At 42.0% G+C, this 19,013-nt stretch overlaps 1 protein-coding gene across 3 annotated transcripts in view; it reads right to left on the bottom strand.

Annotated features, from left to right (window-relative positions):
* Positions 1–2,717: 2,717 nt before the first annotated feature.
* LOC110531729 (phospholipid-transporting ATPase ABCA1) overlaps positions 2,718–19,013 on the bottom strand; it is a 246,423-nt gene continuing 230,127 nt past the window's right edge. For all 3 annotated transcript variants that reach the window (XM_021615071.3, XM_090183773.1, XM_021615072.3), the window contains exons 49-50: positions 11,928–12,171; positions 2,718–3,877 (exon numbers count right to left, since the gene is read on the bottom strand). In XM_021615071.3, the coding sequence (XP_021470746.3) occupies positions 3,737–3,877; positions 11,928–12,171 (385 nt within the window). In that variant the 3' untranslated portion in view covers positions 2,718–3,736. The remainder of the gene's footprint in view (positions 3,878–11,927; positions 12,172–19,013) is intronic.

The following is a 19,013-nucleotide window of genomic DNA, read 5'->3' on the forward strand; positions in this document are numbered from 1 at the left end:
GGCTTGCAAGCCGAAGAACACCATTCCAACCATGAAGCACAGGGGGTGGCAGCATCATGTTGTGGGGGTGCTTTGCTGCAGGAGGGACTGGTGCACTTTACAAAATAGATGGTATCATGAGGTATGAAAATGATGTGGATATATTGAAGCAACATCCATCAGTAAGTTAATGCTTGGTCACAAATGGGTCTTCCAAATGGACAATGACCCCAAGCATGCTTCCAATGTTGTGGCAAAATAGCTTAAGGAAAACAAAGTCAAAGTTTTGGAGTGGCCATCACAAAGCTCTCGCCTCAATCCTATAGAAAATGTGTGGGCAGAATTGAAAAAGTGTGTGTGCGAGCAAGGAGGCCTACAAACCTGACTCAATTACACCAGCTCTGTCAGGAGGAATGGGCCAAAATTCTTATTGTGGGAAGCTTGTGGAAGGCTACCCGAAATGTTTTACCCAAGAGGCAATGCTACCAAATACTACGGGGAATGTGATGAAAGAAATAAAAGCTGAAATAAATCACTCTACTATTATTCTGACATTTCACATTATTAAAATAAAGTGGTGATCCAACCTGACCTAAGACAGTGAATTTTTACTAGGATTAAATGTCAGGAGTTGTGAAAAACTGAGTTTAAATGTATTTGGCTAAGGTGTATGTAAACTTCCGACTTCAATCGTATGTAGTATTATATACTGATAACATGATTGCATGCAGTAGTTTGTAAACACCACATTTCATACATGGTACACAGCTAACATTAAATTCTCAATTACATTGTGAGGACAAATGTCCTCTTTATATTAATGACGACTCTGAATATGTCCTTGACCGTTATTTCATTCAGATTGGTGCTTGGCTTAGTTTATTGATCATGACACAAACTGTTCCCTGGTAAGTGAATTGCACAAAATGTAGCATGCAAACAATGGATTAAACCAACCATGTGGGTTTTGATGGGATTAGACAGTTGATCTAATCTTGTGAGACATTTATGAGTGTTATTCTTCAAGAACCCATAGGTATGTATCCTTCATTTAAATGATCAAAGACAGCTGTGATTATCACAGATTTGGCATTTAATAAGCAAACCTCCACAGAGTTTATCTACTGACAACGTACACCGTGATACTACCAAGCATGTGCTTCTTCCTTCCTAGGTGCAGTCTTTTCTGCATTGGTATCTACCCGGATGTTGTTTTGGGCTAGGAGATGGCATGGCAGATACCTCCTGCAGGTGAAGAAAGGTAGAAGCTTCTGGAGGAGTGCAGTCATCCACTTCCTTATCTGAGCCCCAGGACTAAAGGTCAAAGGGTGACAGACACACGGACAAAACCAGGGAGACCATGCATCACTCAAATGATGATATGATATGTTACATAAGGCAAAATCTAAAGTAGGGTGGTTGGTCGGGCGCATAATGTGAAAGTCAAAGTTTGCGTGTTCGAATCTCATTACGGACAACTTTAGAAATGTAGCTACTTTGTAACCACTTAGCATGTTAGCTAACCCTTCCCCTAACCTAGCTAAAGTTAGCCATTGGAATTCATAACATGATACATTTGCAAATTCGTAACATTGTATGAATTGTAACTAATAACGTATCATATGACATGGATATCCACAAATTAATACATATCACACTATCATACTAATTGGAGTGTTCCAGATGTACTTTTACTATGTTATTTCGACCCGAGTTCAGGCTGTGCAAAAAGGCAAAGGCGGGTAGCAGGGAATCATAGATGAGTTCATGGGCAACACATGAACACTGAGTGAGACTACATTGATAAAGATAGGTAGTGGGTGAAAAAATGAACCAGAAATGCATATGTAGTGGAGGAGAGGTCTTTTTAAAGTGGAGGTAAGAGGTGCTGTGCATCTGGAGGATTCATGGGGCTGGTAGCAAAGAGAGCAAAGGCCTATGGGTAGGATGGCCAGGACTGGCAGGGTTTCAGGGGAGAAGAGTGCTGATATCTCATAACTGTCAAAATGGACATTGTTTATTCATGGTTTTCATAGTTTACGTGCACGTTGAGAAAGAAAAATGTAGTGTTTTGATGCTCTTTTGACACATCTAAATGCTGTTAATAAAACGGAATAAAAAGTATTTTGAGGGAACTTGGTGTTTGAATAAAACATATTTAAAAAAGGTTAGCAGGGGGGAAGATAAAAAAAAAAAGCGTGTCTGTGTAACGGATGTGAAACGGCTAGCTTAGTTAGCGTGGGCGCTAAATAGCGTTTCAATCAGTGACGTCACTTGCTCTGAGACCTTGAAGTAGTAGTTCCCCTTGCTCTGCAAGGGCCGCGGCTTTTGTGGAGCGATGGGTAACGACGCTTCGTAGGCGTCAGTTGTTGATGTGTGCAGAAGGTCCCTGGTTCGCGCCCGGGTATGGGCGAGGGGACGGTCTTAATTTGTACTGTTACATCTGTTTATTATAGTAAACTACTTTCCACTTGGCTGTAAACAAGTAACTCATCAACGAAACATTTGCACAGTTCTTTGTCAAAGCTGAAATGCTGCACTTGTGAGTTACACAACAGAGATAGATTTAAAAAAGAGAGTTAAACAAAGAATAAAATAACACTTATTCAAGCAGCTGAGTCAGAAGTTAAAAGTGGCTGCCACACATCTCTCAAGTGGCTAAAAGGGACTCCCAAACAAGGCCCAATGAATCCCGGAGGAAATAAAGCTGGGGATCTACAAATTCAACTTCTAGTCGCTTGCCAATTTGTGCAAATGTTTAATCATCTGTCCTGGAATAAAGCAATATTCAGTACAAATGGGATTCCTTATTCTTTGCAATGAACAAGATAGTAATACAGGAGACATTGAACGGCATACAAATGACATTGGGCTCTCAGAGTAAACCCTAGTTTACTTTGAACATACAGAGAATTTATTTGCATTAGAAAGTGCTAATTCCACTTGCAAGGTAATGTAGGCAAATTGACAAAGTGCTTGGTGTGGTTTCATCATTGTTAAAAAAGGACTACTCACACTCTCTCAATATAGCTGTAATATATGCGTGTCTATGTGTGTATTGTCAAAAATAAACCATTATTTTACTGGCAGTGTTTGGTGGTTTCACCATTGTTAAAAACTACCGGCATTTTCTCCAAATATAGTTATATTATACGCATATCTACCTGGGTTGTCAAAAATAAACAAAAATGGAAACATATTTATTCTTCACAAAGTAGGGCCGCCATACTAATTTTGGAATGAAGGAGAGGATAACATGTAAATATCTGCTCCTGGAAGATCCATAGGGATCTGTACCTACGTAGTGCACTGTAAAAGGAATAGGGTACCATTTGGGAAGCATTCACTATTTTATCAGTAGTGAAACAATTGCAACAACAATCGTAAGAGAATGTCGAGGGGCAACATAATAGAATCAATGTGTTGACCTTTGAGGAAGAGGTGTTTCCTAGCCATATCATTTGGCAAACAGGACAGGGTCTGACGGAAATCTGTGTTTCATAATCAAGCAATTCCCGAAAATAACAGTATCTAATCTAAACATTGATGACCTCACACTCCTCTGATGCAGGTAGACCAATCACATTTTTATGCTAGGTGTTGAATTCCATTATATGTGTTGTTCACGTTTAACATTTGAATAATAACATAGCAAAATGTCATTATGGCAGATGGCACAAGTAAAACATAAAGCTATCTACATGCTTTGACCGGAGATAAACAGTGCTTGTGATTGAGTGATGGAATCTGAAGTGACTCAGACTCTCTCTGGTACAGTTGAGTCGGTTGAGATCCGAGTTTCCATTGGCATTTCGTCGGACACGTCCACTTTGTTGTCATAAGCTTGCAGGGCCTGATTGTCCTCCTCCTGTTGGTACCTCGCAAAGTTGACAAAGACCTGAGGATGAAGACATGGGGGTAAGAGTAGCTGTAGATAGAACGTCCTTGCATGTAAAACACACACACACACATCTGTTCATATGAATGGGCTTTACATGTGTTTAAAGATTGTTTTGTCTTCAGAATTATTTCAACATTTAAACCGAAAGTCAATCAGCATATTCCATCTGCTTCTTCTAATGACATTTAACCAAAACATGTTTCTATCATGCATCCTTAAATATCTTACACTTCACTGTGAAACAAGACAGAACGTATCCTGTTAATTATTACCTACCCCCCCCCCCCCCCAATAATTTATTCATTCACGGTGAAAAGGAGTCGGACATCATCATTAGTCTGCTTCATGGGGTGGGGAAACAACAGTAACATGCTTTATGGGGTGGGGAAACAACAGTAACGTGCTTTATGGGGTGGGGAAACAACAGTAACATGCTTTATGGGGTGGGGAAACAACAGTAACATGCTTTATGGGGTGGGGAAACAACAGTAACGTGCTTTATGGGGTGGGGAAACAACAGTAACATGCTTTATGGGGTGGGGAAACAAAAGTAACATGCTTTATGGGGTGGGGAAACAACAGTAACGTGCTTTATGGGGTGGGGAAACAACAGTAACATGCTTTATGGGGTGGGGAAACAACAGTAACGTGCTTTATGGGGTGGGGAAACATCACTAACGTGCTTTATGCGGTGGGGAAACAACAGTAACGTGCTTTATGGGGTGGGGAAACAACAGTAACATGCTTTATGGGGTGGGGAAACAACAGTAACGTGCTTTATGGGGTGGGGAAACATCACTAACGTGCTTTATGCGGTGGGGAAACAACAGTAACGTGCTTTATGGGGTGGGGAAACAACAGTAACATGCTTTATGGGGTGGGGAAACAACAGTAACGTGCTTTATGGGGTGGGGAAACAACAGTAACATGCTTTATGGGGTGGGGAAACAACAGTAACATGCTTTATGGGGTGGGGAAACAACAGTAACATGCTTTATGGGGTGGGGAAACAACAGTAACGTGCTTTATGGGGTGGGGAAACAACAGTAACGTGCTTTATGGGGTGGGGAAACAACAGTAACATGCTTTATGGGGTGGGGAAACAACAGTAACATGAAACAACAGTAACATGCTTTATGGGGTGGGGAAACAACAGTAACGTGCTTTATGGGGTGGGGAAACAACAGTAACATGAAACAACAGTAACATGCTGTATGGGGTGGGGAAACAACAGTAAAAGCTTGTCTTCATCAGGTAAAGTATTAACAAAGAAGGACATGACAAAACAAAAGGAACTGTTAAGACCACCATATATATTAAGAAGATATGACGTGACTATATGTACTGTAATAGGAAATGTGGAATGGCCAGATTGTATAACAACGGATCAACCTGACTAATATTATACCATGCTATCTGAGCCACTTACACGGGGACTGTTTCTGCAGTGAAACAACCGTTTACAGGGGAAGTGATTTTATTTGTATTTTTTATCTCCACCAAGTCCATTAGGCACTGCCTATGAAGTATATATTCCTCAACAGTTACAGCCAATAAAATAATGCCACACAATATGTATATGGTCCCCTTCGAGGCATAGAACAAGTTCTCTTCCATTTCCTTTCGGCAGCGAAGACAAAATGATAAAAAATGTAAAAAACTCCCTTCCACTACCCCTCCTCAGCTCTTCCTCCTCTCCTCCACAGGCATCTTCTGAATCCCTGGTGGAATCAAATTCACTCTTCTAGCTTCAGCGTCAAAGTGAAAGCCCAGTACAACGCATTTGATGCAATAGTTGTGATATAACTGGCTGTTATCAGCCTGGCATGTTTCATTTGAAAAGAAAGGGGAGGGTTCCACCAATTTCCCCGATCCGTTCTAGTGTCAGATAATGTCTGACATCTTAATTGGAACTAGAAAATCTTCGGTCGATACTCCAGAGAAAAGTCAGACGGGACGGTAAGTATGTGATACCTTTGATGGAGGAGGACCTTGAGTGTTAGATCCTGTTTCAAGAAACGTCCTGTTAAATTGGGGAGGACTTGCGCAGTGAAGAACTGTAGTGCTCGGCTCTTCGGGCTTTTGAAACTGACAGAAAGTTTAGCAAAAGGCTTCCTTACAAAAAATGTCTGACAAAACGTTTTCTTTTTCAGTTTCCCATTCAATAACTTGACGGTTGTGACATCTTGTCAGGGAGAAAATTAGGACGTTGAAAAACAACAATGCCTACTTCAACTCCGCCTATCAGGAGGATAATTTCACCCTTGACCCCAGATGTCATTGGTTGGATACAGTATGCTAAGAGGCTTAAGACATTGATGCCTTTGACCTTCAATATCAGAGTTTGACAGACAATACAATATCCAGACCACATAGTGCTACACTTCTTAAGTTGTCTACTGTATATTTGTCAAGGCTGGAAACAATGTTGCGTTTATGAACGCATTCTAAACAATAGACAGACCTGACGTAGACCTACGAAAGTGGTCAACATGTTGTCACCAATAACCCACATGGGAGCATACATATCCTGCATAGTTTTATCATGTGGTGCAGATATTTAATATCCTGCATCTGCTCAGACTTTATATTTGTGGAACTGTGCATGTGACATTTTCAAATACTAGCATTTCATACGGCACACACAGTAACATCACATCCCCACTATACTCGCTACAAACATGTTTCTCTAATCACCTCACCTTCTAACCAGTCGTTTATTATAACTTAGACCACACGCTCCGTTGGTCGTCACTGACATTTTGTTCATAAAAAGATGGGTGTGGGTGTTAATTATGGCGAGGGGGCATTTGGGTGTTTATTACATGGCTGCCGACGCGTGGCAAGGAGAAGAAGGATGCAGAGGCGCTCAATTAACCTTTGCCGCTCTGGAGGTGGAGTCCCTGCGCGCCACACGCACGCCTCAGTGAACTTTTTAAATACAGGCCGTCCCAGTCCGTGCCCAGCTATGTGCTAGCTTGTTCCGTTGTCTTTGAAATGATCTCTGTGGTGTGTGGTGGAAAATCACTTATTTTTTCCCCAGGGATGTAAGGTACAGTAAAAATGGACGTGTCACTTCATTTTAGGTGTCAATCCGGGAACATAGAAGATGGTCATGTTATCACTGCATCAGTGCTTGTCCCCATTGTCAGACAAAAGGTAACCCTTTGTTTTCCATGAAGGTGAAGATAACGTCTAACACATACAGTTGAGGAATAGCACCCTCCTGCTCAAGTTAAATATTGTGTTTTCAATTTGTGAAAAAAACTCACGTTTCAGAGAACAATATTCACAACAAAGTACAGTCTAGCGGTGCAGTGAATCATGTACTTCATAAGTTCAGTGGCTTTTGGACAATGCCGTATCTGGATACCCTGCTTTGTAAGGAGCTAGGATCCTGCTCCTATGACTCATTCCGGCTACTTACTTGATAATCAGCTGATACATACTTGATACCAAAATGGACAAATGTCAGGAAACAACGCCATTGCATATTAGATGACACATACTCATAGTATTGGTGAGCCTGGTATCTTGATATTTGTTGCTTACTACACAACAGTACAATCTAAATAGTATATAGAATGATTAGTACACAGTATGTTGTTTTATTAAGGAGTAGGCAAGGCAGTTTTCGGACACGGCCAATGTCTTTCAATATAGGCATTAACGCCACAGCCTTGGGGCCGGATCAATATTAATTGTAGTGCGAGCCAGGTCTTACAGAACAATAGGTCAGGACTGTCATCAATAAATCACCAGCTGAAAGGTGACTGTCTGGTCTCAGTCCCCCATAGGTGTTGGTTTTTATCCCCTTTGTGTTTTAGTGCAGTGACCTTCTACCCCGCATGTGATTTATTTACTCTCTGTGATCTGGTAAATACAGTATGGTCTATTACAGAATGGATGCATTGTTGGTTCTCTCTCTTTCCCTCTCTTTTTTTCCCTTTATCTTGTTTTCTTTACCTCACTCACTCTTTCTTTCTTTCTCTGACTCTTTTTCTTTCACTCTCTCTCTTACACTCACTCCCATTCTTTCACTCTCTTTCTTTCACTAACTCTCTTTCTTTCACTCACTCTCTTTCTTTCACTCACTCTTTCTTTCACTCACTCACTCACTTTTTCTTTCACTCACTCTCTCTCTCACTCACTCTTTCTTTCACTCACTCTCTCACTCTTTCTTTCACTCACTATCTTTCTCTCAATCACTCACTCACTCTCTTTCCTTCCTTTCTTTCACTAACTCTTTCTTTCACTCACTCTCTCTTTCACTCACTCACTTTTTCTTTCACTCACTCTCTCTCTCTCTCACTCTTTCTTTCACTCACTCTTTCTTTCACTCACTCTTACTCACTCACTATCTTTCTCTCAATCACTCACCCACTCTCTTTCCTTCCTTTTTTTCACTCACTCTCGTTCTTTCACTCACTCTTTTCTTCTTTCGCTCACTCTTTTATTCTTTCTCTCACTCTTTTATTCTTTCTCTCACTCTTATTTTCTCTCACTCTTATTATTTCTCTCACTCTTATTCTTTCTCTCACTCTTTCATTCTTTCTCTCACTCTTTCATTCTTTTTTTCACTCACTCTTTCACTCACTCACTCTTTCACTCACTCTTTCTTTCACTCACTCACTCACTCACTCACTCACTCACTCACTCACTCACTCACTCACTCACTCACTCCTTCACTCTCTTTCACCCACTCCTTCACTCTCTTTCACACTCTCCTTCACTCTCTTTCACCCTCTCCTTCACTCTCTCTTTCACTCCTTCACTCTCTTTCACTCCTTCACTCTCTTTCACTCACTCACTCACCTCTTCCTTTCACTCCTTCACTCACTCACTCACCTCTTTCTTTCACTCGCTCTCTTTCTTTCACTCGCTCACTCTTTCTTTCACTCACTCACTCTCTTACTCACTCACGCTCTTTCTTTCCTTCACTCACTCTTTCTTTCACTCTCTCATTCTTTCACTCACTCACACACTTACTCACTCTCTCACTCACTCTCTTTCTTTCCTTCACTCACTCATCTCTTTCACTCTCTCATTCTTTCACTCTCTCATTCTTTCACTCTCTCTCTCACTCACACACTTTCTTTCCTTCACTCTTTCTTTCACTCACTCTTTCTTTCTCTCACCTTTACTCTCACTCACTCTTTATTTCACTCACTCTTTCTCTCACTCACTCTTTCACTTTCTTTCACCCACTCTTTCTTTCACTCACTTACTCACTCACCCACTCTTTCTTTCACTCACTCACTCACTCTTTCTTTCACTCTCTCACTCACACACTCTTTCTTTCCTTCACTCTTTCTTTCACTCACTCACTCTTTCTTTCACTTACTCTTTCTTTCACTTACAGTGCCTTGCGAAAGTATTCGGCCCCCTTGAACTTTGCGACCTTTTGCCACATTTCAGGCTTCAAACATAAAGATATAAAACTGTACTTTTTTGTGAAGAATCAACAACAAGTGGGACACAATCATGAAGTGGAACGACATTTATTGGATATTTCAAACTTTTAACAAATCAAAAACTGAAACATTGGGCGTGCAAAATTATTCAGCCCCCTTAAGTTAATACTTTGTAGCAACACCTTTTGCTGCGATTACAGCTGTAAGTCGCTTGGGGTATGTCTCTATCAGTTTTGCACATCGAGAGACTGAAATTCTTTCCCATTCCTCCTTGCAAAACAGCTCGAGCTCAGTGAGGTTGGATGGAGAGCATTTGTGAACAGCAGTTTTCAGTTCTTTCCACAGATTCTCGATTGGATTCAGGTCTGGACTTTGACTTGGCCATTCTAACACCTGGATATGTTTATTTTTGAACCATTCCATTGTAGATTTTGCTTTATGTTTTGGATCATTGTCTTGTTGGAAGACAAATCTCCGTCCCAGTCTCAGGTCTTTTGCAGACTCTTCCCTGTCCCTGCTGAAGAAAAGCAGGCCCAAACCATGATGCTGCCACCACCATGTTTGACAGTGGGGATGGTGTGTTCAGGGTGATGAGCTGTGTTGCTTTTACGCCAAACATAACGTTTTGCATTGTTGCCAAAAAGTTCAATTTTGGTTTCATCTGACCAGAGCACCTTCTTCCACATGTTTGGTGTGTCTCGGACCTCTGAGACTATCACAGTGCAGGTGCATTTATACGGAGACTTGATTACACACAGGTGGATTGTATTTATCATCATTAGTCATTTAGGTCAACATTGGATCATTCAGAGATCCTCACTGAACTTCTGGAGAGAGTTTGCTGCACTGAAAGTAAAGGGGCTGAATAATTTTGCACGCCCAATTTTTCAGTTTTTGATTTGTTAAAAAAGTTTGAAATATCCAATAAATGTCGTTCCACTTCATGATTGTGTCCCACTTGTTGTTGATTCTTCACAAAAAAATACAGTTTTATATCTTTATGTTTGAAGCCTGAAATGTGGCAAAAGGTCGCAAAGTTCAAGGGGGCCGAATACTTTCGCAAGGCACTGTACTCTTTCTTTCACTCACTCACTCACTCACTCACTCACTCACTCACTCACTCACTACTCTTTCATTCCTTCACTCACTCTTTCTTTCACTCTCTCATTCCTTCACTCTCTCACTCTTTCCTTTACTCTTTCTTTCACTCACTCTTTCTTTCTCTCACTCACTCTTTCTCTCACTCACTCTTTCTCTCACTCACTCTTTCACTCACTCTCTCACTCACACACTCTTTCTTTCCTTCACTCTTTCTTTCACTCACTCTTTCTTTCACTCACTCTTTCTTTCACTCACTCACTCTTTCACTCACTCACTCTTTCACTCACTCACTCTTTCATTCCTTCACTCTTTCATTCCTTCACTCACTCTTTCTTTCACTCTCTCATTCCTTCACTCTCTCACACACACACTCTTTCCTTTACTCTTTCTTTCACTCACTCTTTATTTCTCTCACTTTCTCTCTCTCACTCACTCTTTCTTTCCTCCACTCTCTTTCACTCACCCTTTCTTTCTTTCACTTTCTTTCACCCACTTCCTTTCACTCACTCACTCACTCTTTCTTTCACTCACTCTTTCTTTCTTTATTTCACTCACTCTTTCTTTCACTCACTCTTTCTTTCTTTCACTTGCTGTCTCTTTCTTTCTCACTCACTCTCTCTAACTCACTCTCCTTAACTCTCTTTCATTCACTCACTTTCTTTCACTCACTCTTTATTTCTCTCTCTCTCACTCTTTCTTTCACTCACTCACTCTCACTCTCTTTCCTTCACTCTTTCTTTCTTTCACTCACTCTCTCACACTCATTATTTTTCTCTCACTTTCTTTCACTCACTCATTATTTTTCTCTCACTCTTTTTCTTTCACTCACTCTTTCTTTCTTTCACTCCCTCTTTCACTCACTCAGTCTCTCTCACTCTCTTTCCTTCACTCTCTTTCACTCACTCTTTCTTTCTTTCACTCACTCTCTCACACTCATTCTTTTTCTCACACCCTTTCTTTCACTCACACTTTCACTCACTCACTTTCACTCACTCACTCACTCCTTCACTCCTTCACTCTCTCACTCCTTCACTCTTTCTTTCTTTCACTCACTCGCTCTCTTTCTTTCACTCGCTTTCTCACTGAGGCTTGATTGCAACAGATCTCAAGCTTCATACATCACATCAGAAACGTGGGGTGAGGCAGCGACATTTGACATCAAGTCTAATGGCATTCAGTGTACAAGTCTTAAAGGAAATGTGTTCTATAGATAATGTTTGCCTAAAAGAGATGGGCATCTCACCCCTGGAGGGCCTCAGTGTCTGCAGACATTTACTCCAGCCTTAACACACCTGCCAAGAAAATAAACCTGTACACTCTCCTGCCCTCCAGGATCAGAGTCACCCATACCGCCATACACAAAAAAAATCCTTGATTTGTTGAATTAGGCTTGTTAGTACATTGATGGAACAAAATCCTCCACACACTGTGTGTCCCCACAACAGAATACAGTAAAATACCATAGAAATGCTATTTTAACTCTATGGTCCTCAACCAGCACAGCAATTGAATGAAGGGTTTAATCTGGTTACCTGATCCAGAGTGGTCTGGGAGACAGAGTAGTCCTCCACACCCAGCCTCTGCTGATGAGTGGTGAAATGGCTAAAGATGCTGGCCAGAGCGCCCTCGCTGTGGGGGAGCTGGTACTGCAGCGTGTTGTGGTGCTTCTCCTTCAGTATGCTACCGGGGAAGGACTCGTGGACAAACTCCTCCACGGGGCCCAGGGCGGGGGGCGAGCCGCCCACCCTCACGATCACAGTGTAGCCTTCTCCGAACCTAGAAAAAACAGACACATGGATAAACACATACACATCAATTAAAGCATATGGACTGACAAAAATGCACACACATACATACACACACAAACATGCACACAAAAACTTGGTTATCCAAGGTTAGTGCCTTTTTGGAATCATTTGTTTGCTCCAGCATATCACCTGATTCCATATTCACCTTGCCTAATGTGGGCAGCAGGTAGCCTAGTAGTTAGAGCTTTGGCTGCTGAAAGGTTGCTAGTTTGAATTCCCAAGCCGACTAGGTGAAATCTGTCGGTCTGCCCTTGAGCAAGGTACTTAACCCTATTTGCTCCAGGGTTGCCGTCAATAATGGCTGATCCCTGGCCGTGACCTGACTTTCCAAGGGTGGGATATGCAACAAAAAATATTCCCATTTCACACCACACACTTGTACATGTGTGAAACAGGACAAATATAAGCAGCCGCTACTTGACCGTTGACACACAACTACGCACACACAAAAAAAGTGAGGTTATCCAAGGTTAGTGCAGTTTGGTAAATTACACACCATAAAATGCCCCTTTGGAACAATTTTGTGTGCTCCAGCGAATTCCCTTGATTCCAAGTTCACCTTGCCTTATGTCTATGCACCACCCAAGCTAAAGTGCACACTCCTGAATTTAACAGCAGCACTTAAATAATATGCTTCTATTTCCTCACTGTGCTGAATTTGGTGGTACCCTTGCGCTAACATAATGTGATGAAGGAGGAGGAGAAGGAGGGATAGAGGGATGGAACGAAGGAGATGGGGAGCGAGGGAGTATAATTGATCTTCATTTCCCCGGCTCGTTGAAAGCTCCCTGTGCATCCGGTGCAGCGTTTCGGGGAACAGGTGCGTCACGAACACCGGGAGTCGGCCAACTCCGCACACCCGAGAAACTGGTGAGTTTTTTTCCGTCTGAAGGAATGTTCACTCCTCCTACTGCTTTTCTCCCATCCCTCTCTTCCCCCTCCCTCTGCTGCTAGCGCTGCTTCAGAAGGTGCTAATGCTAGGTGCTGTCGCAACATCCTGAGTTTGGACAAATCCATGAGTTGGCATGTAGAATTACCCATGGTGCTTTGGGTGTACCTACTGTATATGTAAGCAGTGGATCACTGTGTGACACGTTGGCTGCATTCCAGACACACAGTTTCAACACAGGTCTGCACAGATGATCCGATCTTTAAAATACCTGGGGTTGTTTAATGTAGATTGTGTCCCAAATGGCACCCTATGGTGAATAGGCCGCCATTTGGGACACAACCATAGTGTTTAAGTGGCTAATGTCTCAGCAACCACATCTGTCGAGTGGCGCAGCTGTGTTACAGCCTTATTCTAAAATGGATTAAATACTTTTTTAAATTACAGCAATATGCACACAATGTCCCATGAAGACAAAGAAAAAACAGTTTTATTTACAATTTTGACAAATCTATAACACAGAAATACCTTATTTACATGAGTATTATTATTTTCTATGAGACTTGAAATTGAGCTCAGGTGCATCCTGTTTCTATTGATCATCCTTGAGATGTTTCTACAACTTGATTGGAGTCCACCTGTGGTACATTCAATTAATTGGACATGATTTGGAAAAGCACACACCTGTCTATATAAGGTCCCACAGTTGACAGTTCTTGCCAGAGCAAAAACCAAGCTCGAGGTCGAAGGAATTGTGCATAGAGCTCCGAGACAGGATTGTGTCAAGGCACAGATCTGGGGAAGAGTACCAACACATTTCTGCAGCATTGAAGGTCCACAAGAACACAGCCGAGAATCTTCCTAGAGCTGGCCACCCTGCCAAACTGAGCAATCGAGGGAGACGGGCCTTGGTCAGGGCGATGACCAACAATACGATGGTCACTCTGACAGAGCTCCAGAGTTCCTCTGTGGAGATGGGAGAACATTCCAGAAGGACAACCATCTCTGCAGCACTCCACCAATCAGGCCTTTATGGTAGAGCGGCCAGATGGAAGCCACTCCTCAGTGAAAGGCACATGACAGCCCAATTGCAGTTTACTAAAAGGCACCTAAAGACTTTCAGACCATGAGCAACAACATTCTCTGGTCTGATGAAACCAAGATTGCCTGAATGCCAAGTGTCACGTCTGGAGGAAACCTGGCACCATCCCTAAGGTGAAGCATAGTGGTGGCAGCATCATGCTGTGGGGATGTTTTTCAGTGGCAGGGACTGGGATACTAGTCAGGATCGAGTCAATGAAGATGAAGATGAACAGATGAACAGAGCAAAGTACAGAGAGATCCTTGATGAAAACCTGTTCCAGAGTGCTCAGGACCTCAGACTGGGGCAAAGGTTCACCTTCCAACAGGACAACGACACTAAGCACACAGCCAAGACAACGCAGGAGTGGCTTCAGGACAAGTCTGAATCTCCTTGAGTGGCCCAGCCAGAGCTTGGACTTGAACACGATCAAACATCTCAACCTGACAGAGCTTGAGAGGACCTACAGAGAAGAATGGGAGAGATTCCCCAAATATAGGTGTGCCAAGCTTGTAGCGTCATACCCAAGAAGGCTCAACGCTGTAATCGCTGCCAAAGGTGCTTCAACAAAGTACTGAGTAAAGGGTCTGAATACTTATGTCAATTTTATATTTTAGTTTAAAAAATGTGTGTAGATTGATGAGGAAAAAATACAATTTAATCAATTTTAGAATAAGGCTGTAACGTAACAAAATGTGGAACATGTCAAGTGGTCTGAATACTTTCCGAAGGCACTGTATACCTCTGCAAATTACAATGTCTCAATCCCATTATTTATTTATACATTCAGAAAAGAAATTCAGAAAAACTGATTGCCATACTCCTACCTAATTCTTTTGAGGCAATGAGGCCTAGTAATGACTTGTTATTGTGAATCCAAAATCAGATAAATCTGACTTATCAAATTATTTCCAGGTCTCTTAAGAATGTGCAAACAAAAGCATTGTTCCAAACACCTCAATGAATTACTTAAGGCACATCAGCATATGATGAGATTCACTCATCACATCTATTTGTATAAAGCGCTGTGCATTCATTCACTGTCTATTTAGTTACACTGTGTATTCTGACATTAATAATTCAAACAAATCCCAATCAATGCACCGGCACATCAAATAAAAACCACCAAAATATGATTCTAACTTTGACATTAAATGCTCCCTCAAAGCTGGATTGGGCAACCAGCTTTTAACATTCCTTGGCTTTTATGCTAAGTCTAGTGAGACTAGTGTTATTTTGTTGTTAGTACTCTTATTACCATTGTTTTCTGCTTAATGAATCCCCTAATGTTATATTTAGTCGTGGAAAATGTCTTTGGAGGCTGTTAAGCGCTACATGCAAGGAGAGGCAGCAACCTCTTAAAAGTAATGAGAGAAGTGGTGTGTTAGCCTCAGCCGTACTAAGGCATTGTTTCAATGTCCATACTAGCATACAATGTAGAATCCAAGGCCAAATACAACTCCCAGAGCCTTTCAATGGGAATACATCATTATACCTAATAACAAGCCATATCTCTGTGCTGATTGAATACTTTATTTGAAATCCTAGATTAAAACGCATAATCTTCATTCCTCTGATTGCTAGAATGGAACATCAACATTTAAATAGGAAATCACAAATGAGAGAGAATATCTACTATTCTTTATCATCCGTGACTTATCTGTCCAATTCTCTGTGATCACACAGTCCTGTGGACTTCTTCTCATAGCATTTTGAAATAGGCCTTCAGTACAAAGTTTGAATGAACAAAGAGCCAAGTCAACAGAGAAGCCAGTCTGAGTAGAAGTCGTCTGAAATCCCACCCTTCTTATCCAGTCTGATTCATCATCCAATCATCATGAGTCTGACAAACGCCCCTCCATTTAGCGATGGGATCGAGCCAGACAGGAAATCGGCCGGCGCTCAGAGTGGCGAGGCGCAGCTGAGCTTTCAGAGGTGCTGAGCTCAGCGAAGACAAGATATTTTTTTTTATCCAATAATGCTCGGGGGCGTCGCTAGAAGAGGTTTCAGGCGTACATGTGTAATCAAACAGCGCTCCCCAGCAGCAGAAAGAATAGGCTGATCAATGTGCTCTCGCTCTCTCTCTGTGCTCTATTTTCTCTGCTACACTCCAACAGGAGAGTGGCGGTATGTATTATTCATTTTCCAATTTCTGCCCTTCGGTCGTCTCACAATAATATAAGTGATCATCACTCGTTGTGGATTTACTACTTCTGCTATCGCTCTTCTATTATCTCTCTATTTTCTTTCTCTCTACATTGTTGGGAAAGGCCCGTAAGTCAGCATTTCCCTGTTAGTCTACACCTGTTGTTTGAGAAGCATGTGACGAACACAATTTGATTTGAATAGAAAATCATCTCGACCACAATGTAAAATGTTATCGTCTTCCCTCATCAATCGTTTGCCCAATCCCAGATTGACCACTTGTTCCTACAGTACCATTCAAACGTGTGGACACACCTACTCATTCAAGGGTTTTTCTTTATTCCTACTATTTTCTACATTGTAGGATAATAAAGAAGACATCAAAACTATGAAATAACACATATATGTAGTAACCAAAAAGGTGTTAAATAAATCAAAATATATTTTATATTTGAGATTCTTCAAAGTTGCCACCTTTTGCCTTGATGACAGCTTTGCACACTCTTGGCATTCTTTCAAAATCGGCATAAAAACAACATGCACATTTTTCCACTAGAGATGTGTTTCCATCAAATTGACTTGTTGCAGAAAAAAGGCTGGGAGTGATGACATAGTGCACGTTAAAATACCTTTTGCGGTTAAATTCCCATGCACTGAATAAAAAAAGAAGTACAATGGGTTTCTATAACATTTTCAACTCTATTCATGGTTTTCTCACAAACAATGTTGCGTTATATAGTGAGTGTACCCATTCGGGTATTTAGATAGTAGCTGCGCTCTGTTGCCGAGAGCGCACATATAGATTCGTCCGACTGCCAGATGGTGAAGCTTGATTCATCACTCCAGAGAATGTGTTTTCACTGCTCCAGAGTCCAATGGCAGCGAGCTTTACACCACTGCAGCCAAAGCTTGGCATTGCACATGGTGATCTTTGGCTTGTGTGCGGCTACGGAAACCCATTTCATGAAGCTCCCATTGTGCTGACGTTGTTTACAGAGGCAGTTTGGAGCTCTGTAGTTAGTGTTGCAACCGAGGACAGACGATTTTTACGCGCTGTGTGCTTCAGCACTCGACAGTCCTGTTCTGTGAGCTTATATGGCCTACCACTTCGCGGCTGAGCCGTTGTTGCTCCTAGACGTTTCCACTTCATAATAACAGCACTTACAGTTGACGGGGGCAGCTCTAGCAGGGCAGAAATTTGACAAACTGACTTATTGGAAACGTGGCATCCTATGACAGTGCCACGTTGAAAGTCACTGAGCTCTTCAGTGAGGCCATTCTAAAGCCAATGTTTGTCTATGGAGATGGCATGGCTGTGTGCTCGATTTTATACACCTGTCAGCAATGGATGTGGCTGAAATAGCCAAATCCATTCATTTGAAGGAGTCTCCACATACTTTTGGCCCTAATAAACTGCTTGCTTTCCAGACGAGTCATAGTGGGGGGACCACAGAACATCGCATGACTCCAAGTTTACTTTGATATGATGGTTGTTATATCAATATTTGCACATAAAAGCGTTTCCAATAACATTACTTGTATCTTTCATTTTACCGACATAAAAAGATCCCACCTTGTCTAGCGTGTCTTTTTTTGTCTACATTTGGAAAGTATACAGAAAAATGTTTGTTTTTTCTGTCAGGACAGTCGTGACATTTTTTTATCCAACATGTACTTTACACAAATAAAAAAGTTGGATGGAAACCTGGTTACTGACAGTCACTTAATTAGCTCGTCAGCTAAGATTTATTTACATTGGTAAATTAGTCCAACGGCCAGCTATCTAAACTTGTAGCAATCATGGTTGAATTACTGACCGGGGACTCATTGATTTTGTTAGTCACTCTCCTCCATGATCTCTCCTCTCCAATCCATCCTCTCCCGGCTCGCTTCTCTCATCTTGCCTCTCCCATCTCTCCTCTCTCATCTTCTCCCTCCCGTGTCATTTAAAACACATAACCTCCAGCTTCAGAAAGGGAACGAGAGCTGCTGGTGTGCTGCGCTTATCTGCAGTGTGGAGCAAGGGAGGGAGAGATCTCTCCAATCTCTCCTTTCTTCTCTTCCATCTATCCTCTAGTCTCGTCTCCCCTCTCTCCTTTCCCATCTCTCCTCTCCTCCATCCTCTCTGCTCTCTTCTATCCCATCTCCTCTCTCATCCATCCTCTCATCTCTGCTCTCTCCTCTCCTCCACTGCCATCTCTTTTCTCTACTCTCTTCTCCTCTAGCCAATCTCTCATCTCCTCTCTCATCTATCCTCTCCCATCTCTCCTCTTCTCTCTCTTCTGTGTCATCTGTCCTCTCCCCATCTCCTCTTGTCTATTTCCTCTCCCATCTCCCCCTCTCCTCTTTTACCATCTCTCCTCTTCTCCCATCTCTCCTCTCCTCCCCTCTCAACCATCTCTCCTCTCTCCTCTAACCATCTCATCTCTACCATCTCTCCTCTATCCCATCTCTCACCTCTCTTATCCTTCCTCTCCTCTCTCCTCTCCCATCTTTGTTTTCCTACTTCTCCGATCTCCCTTATCTGCTCTCCATATCTCCATTTTTCCCATCTCTCCTCTCTCTCTCCTCTCCTCTTTTCCCATATCTCCGCTACTCTCCCGTCTCTCCTCTCCTGTCTCTCTTCTCCCAGCTCTCCTCCATCCCATCTCTCATCTATCCTCTCCCATCTCTCCTCTTCTATATAATCTCTTCT

This window comes from Oncorhynchus mykiss, chromosome 9 (assembly GCF_057628025.1).
Source record: "Oncorhynchus mykiss isolate SJ-2025 chromosome 9, ASM5762802v1, whole genome shotgun sequence".
Classification (NCBI taxonomy): domain Eukaryota; kingdom Metazoa; phylum Chordata; class Actinopteri; order Salmoniformes; family Salmonidae; genus Oncorhynchus; species Oncorhynchus mykiss.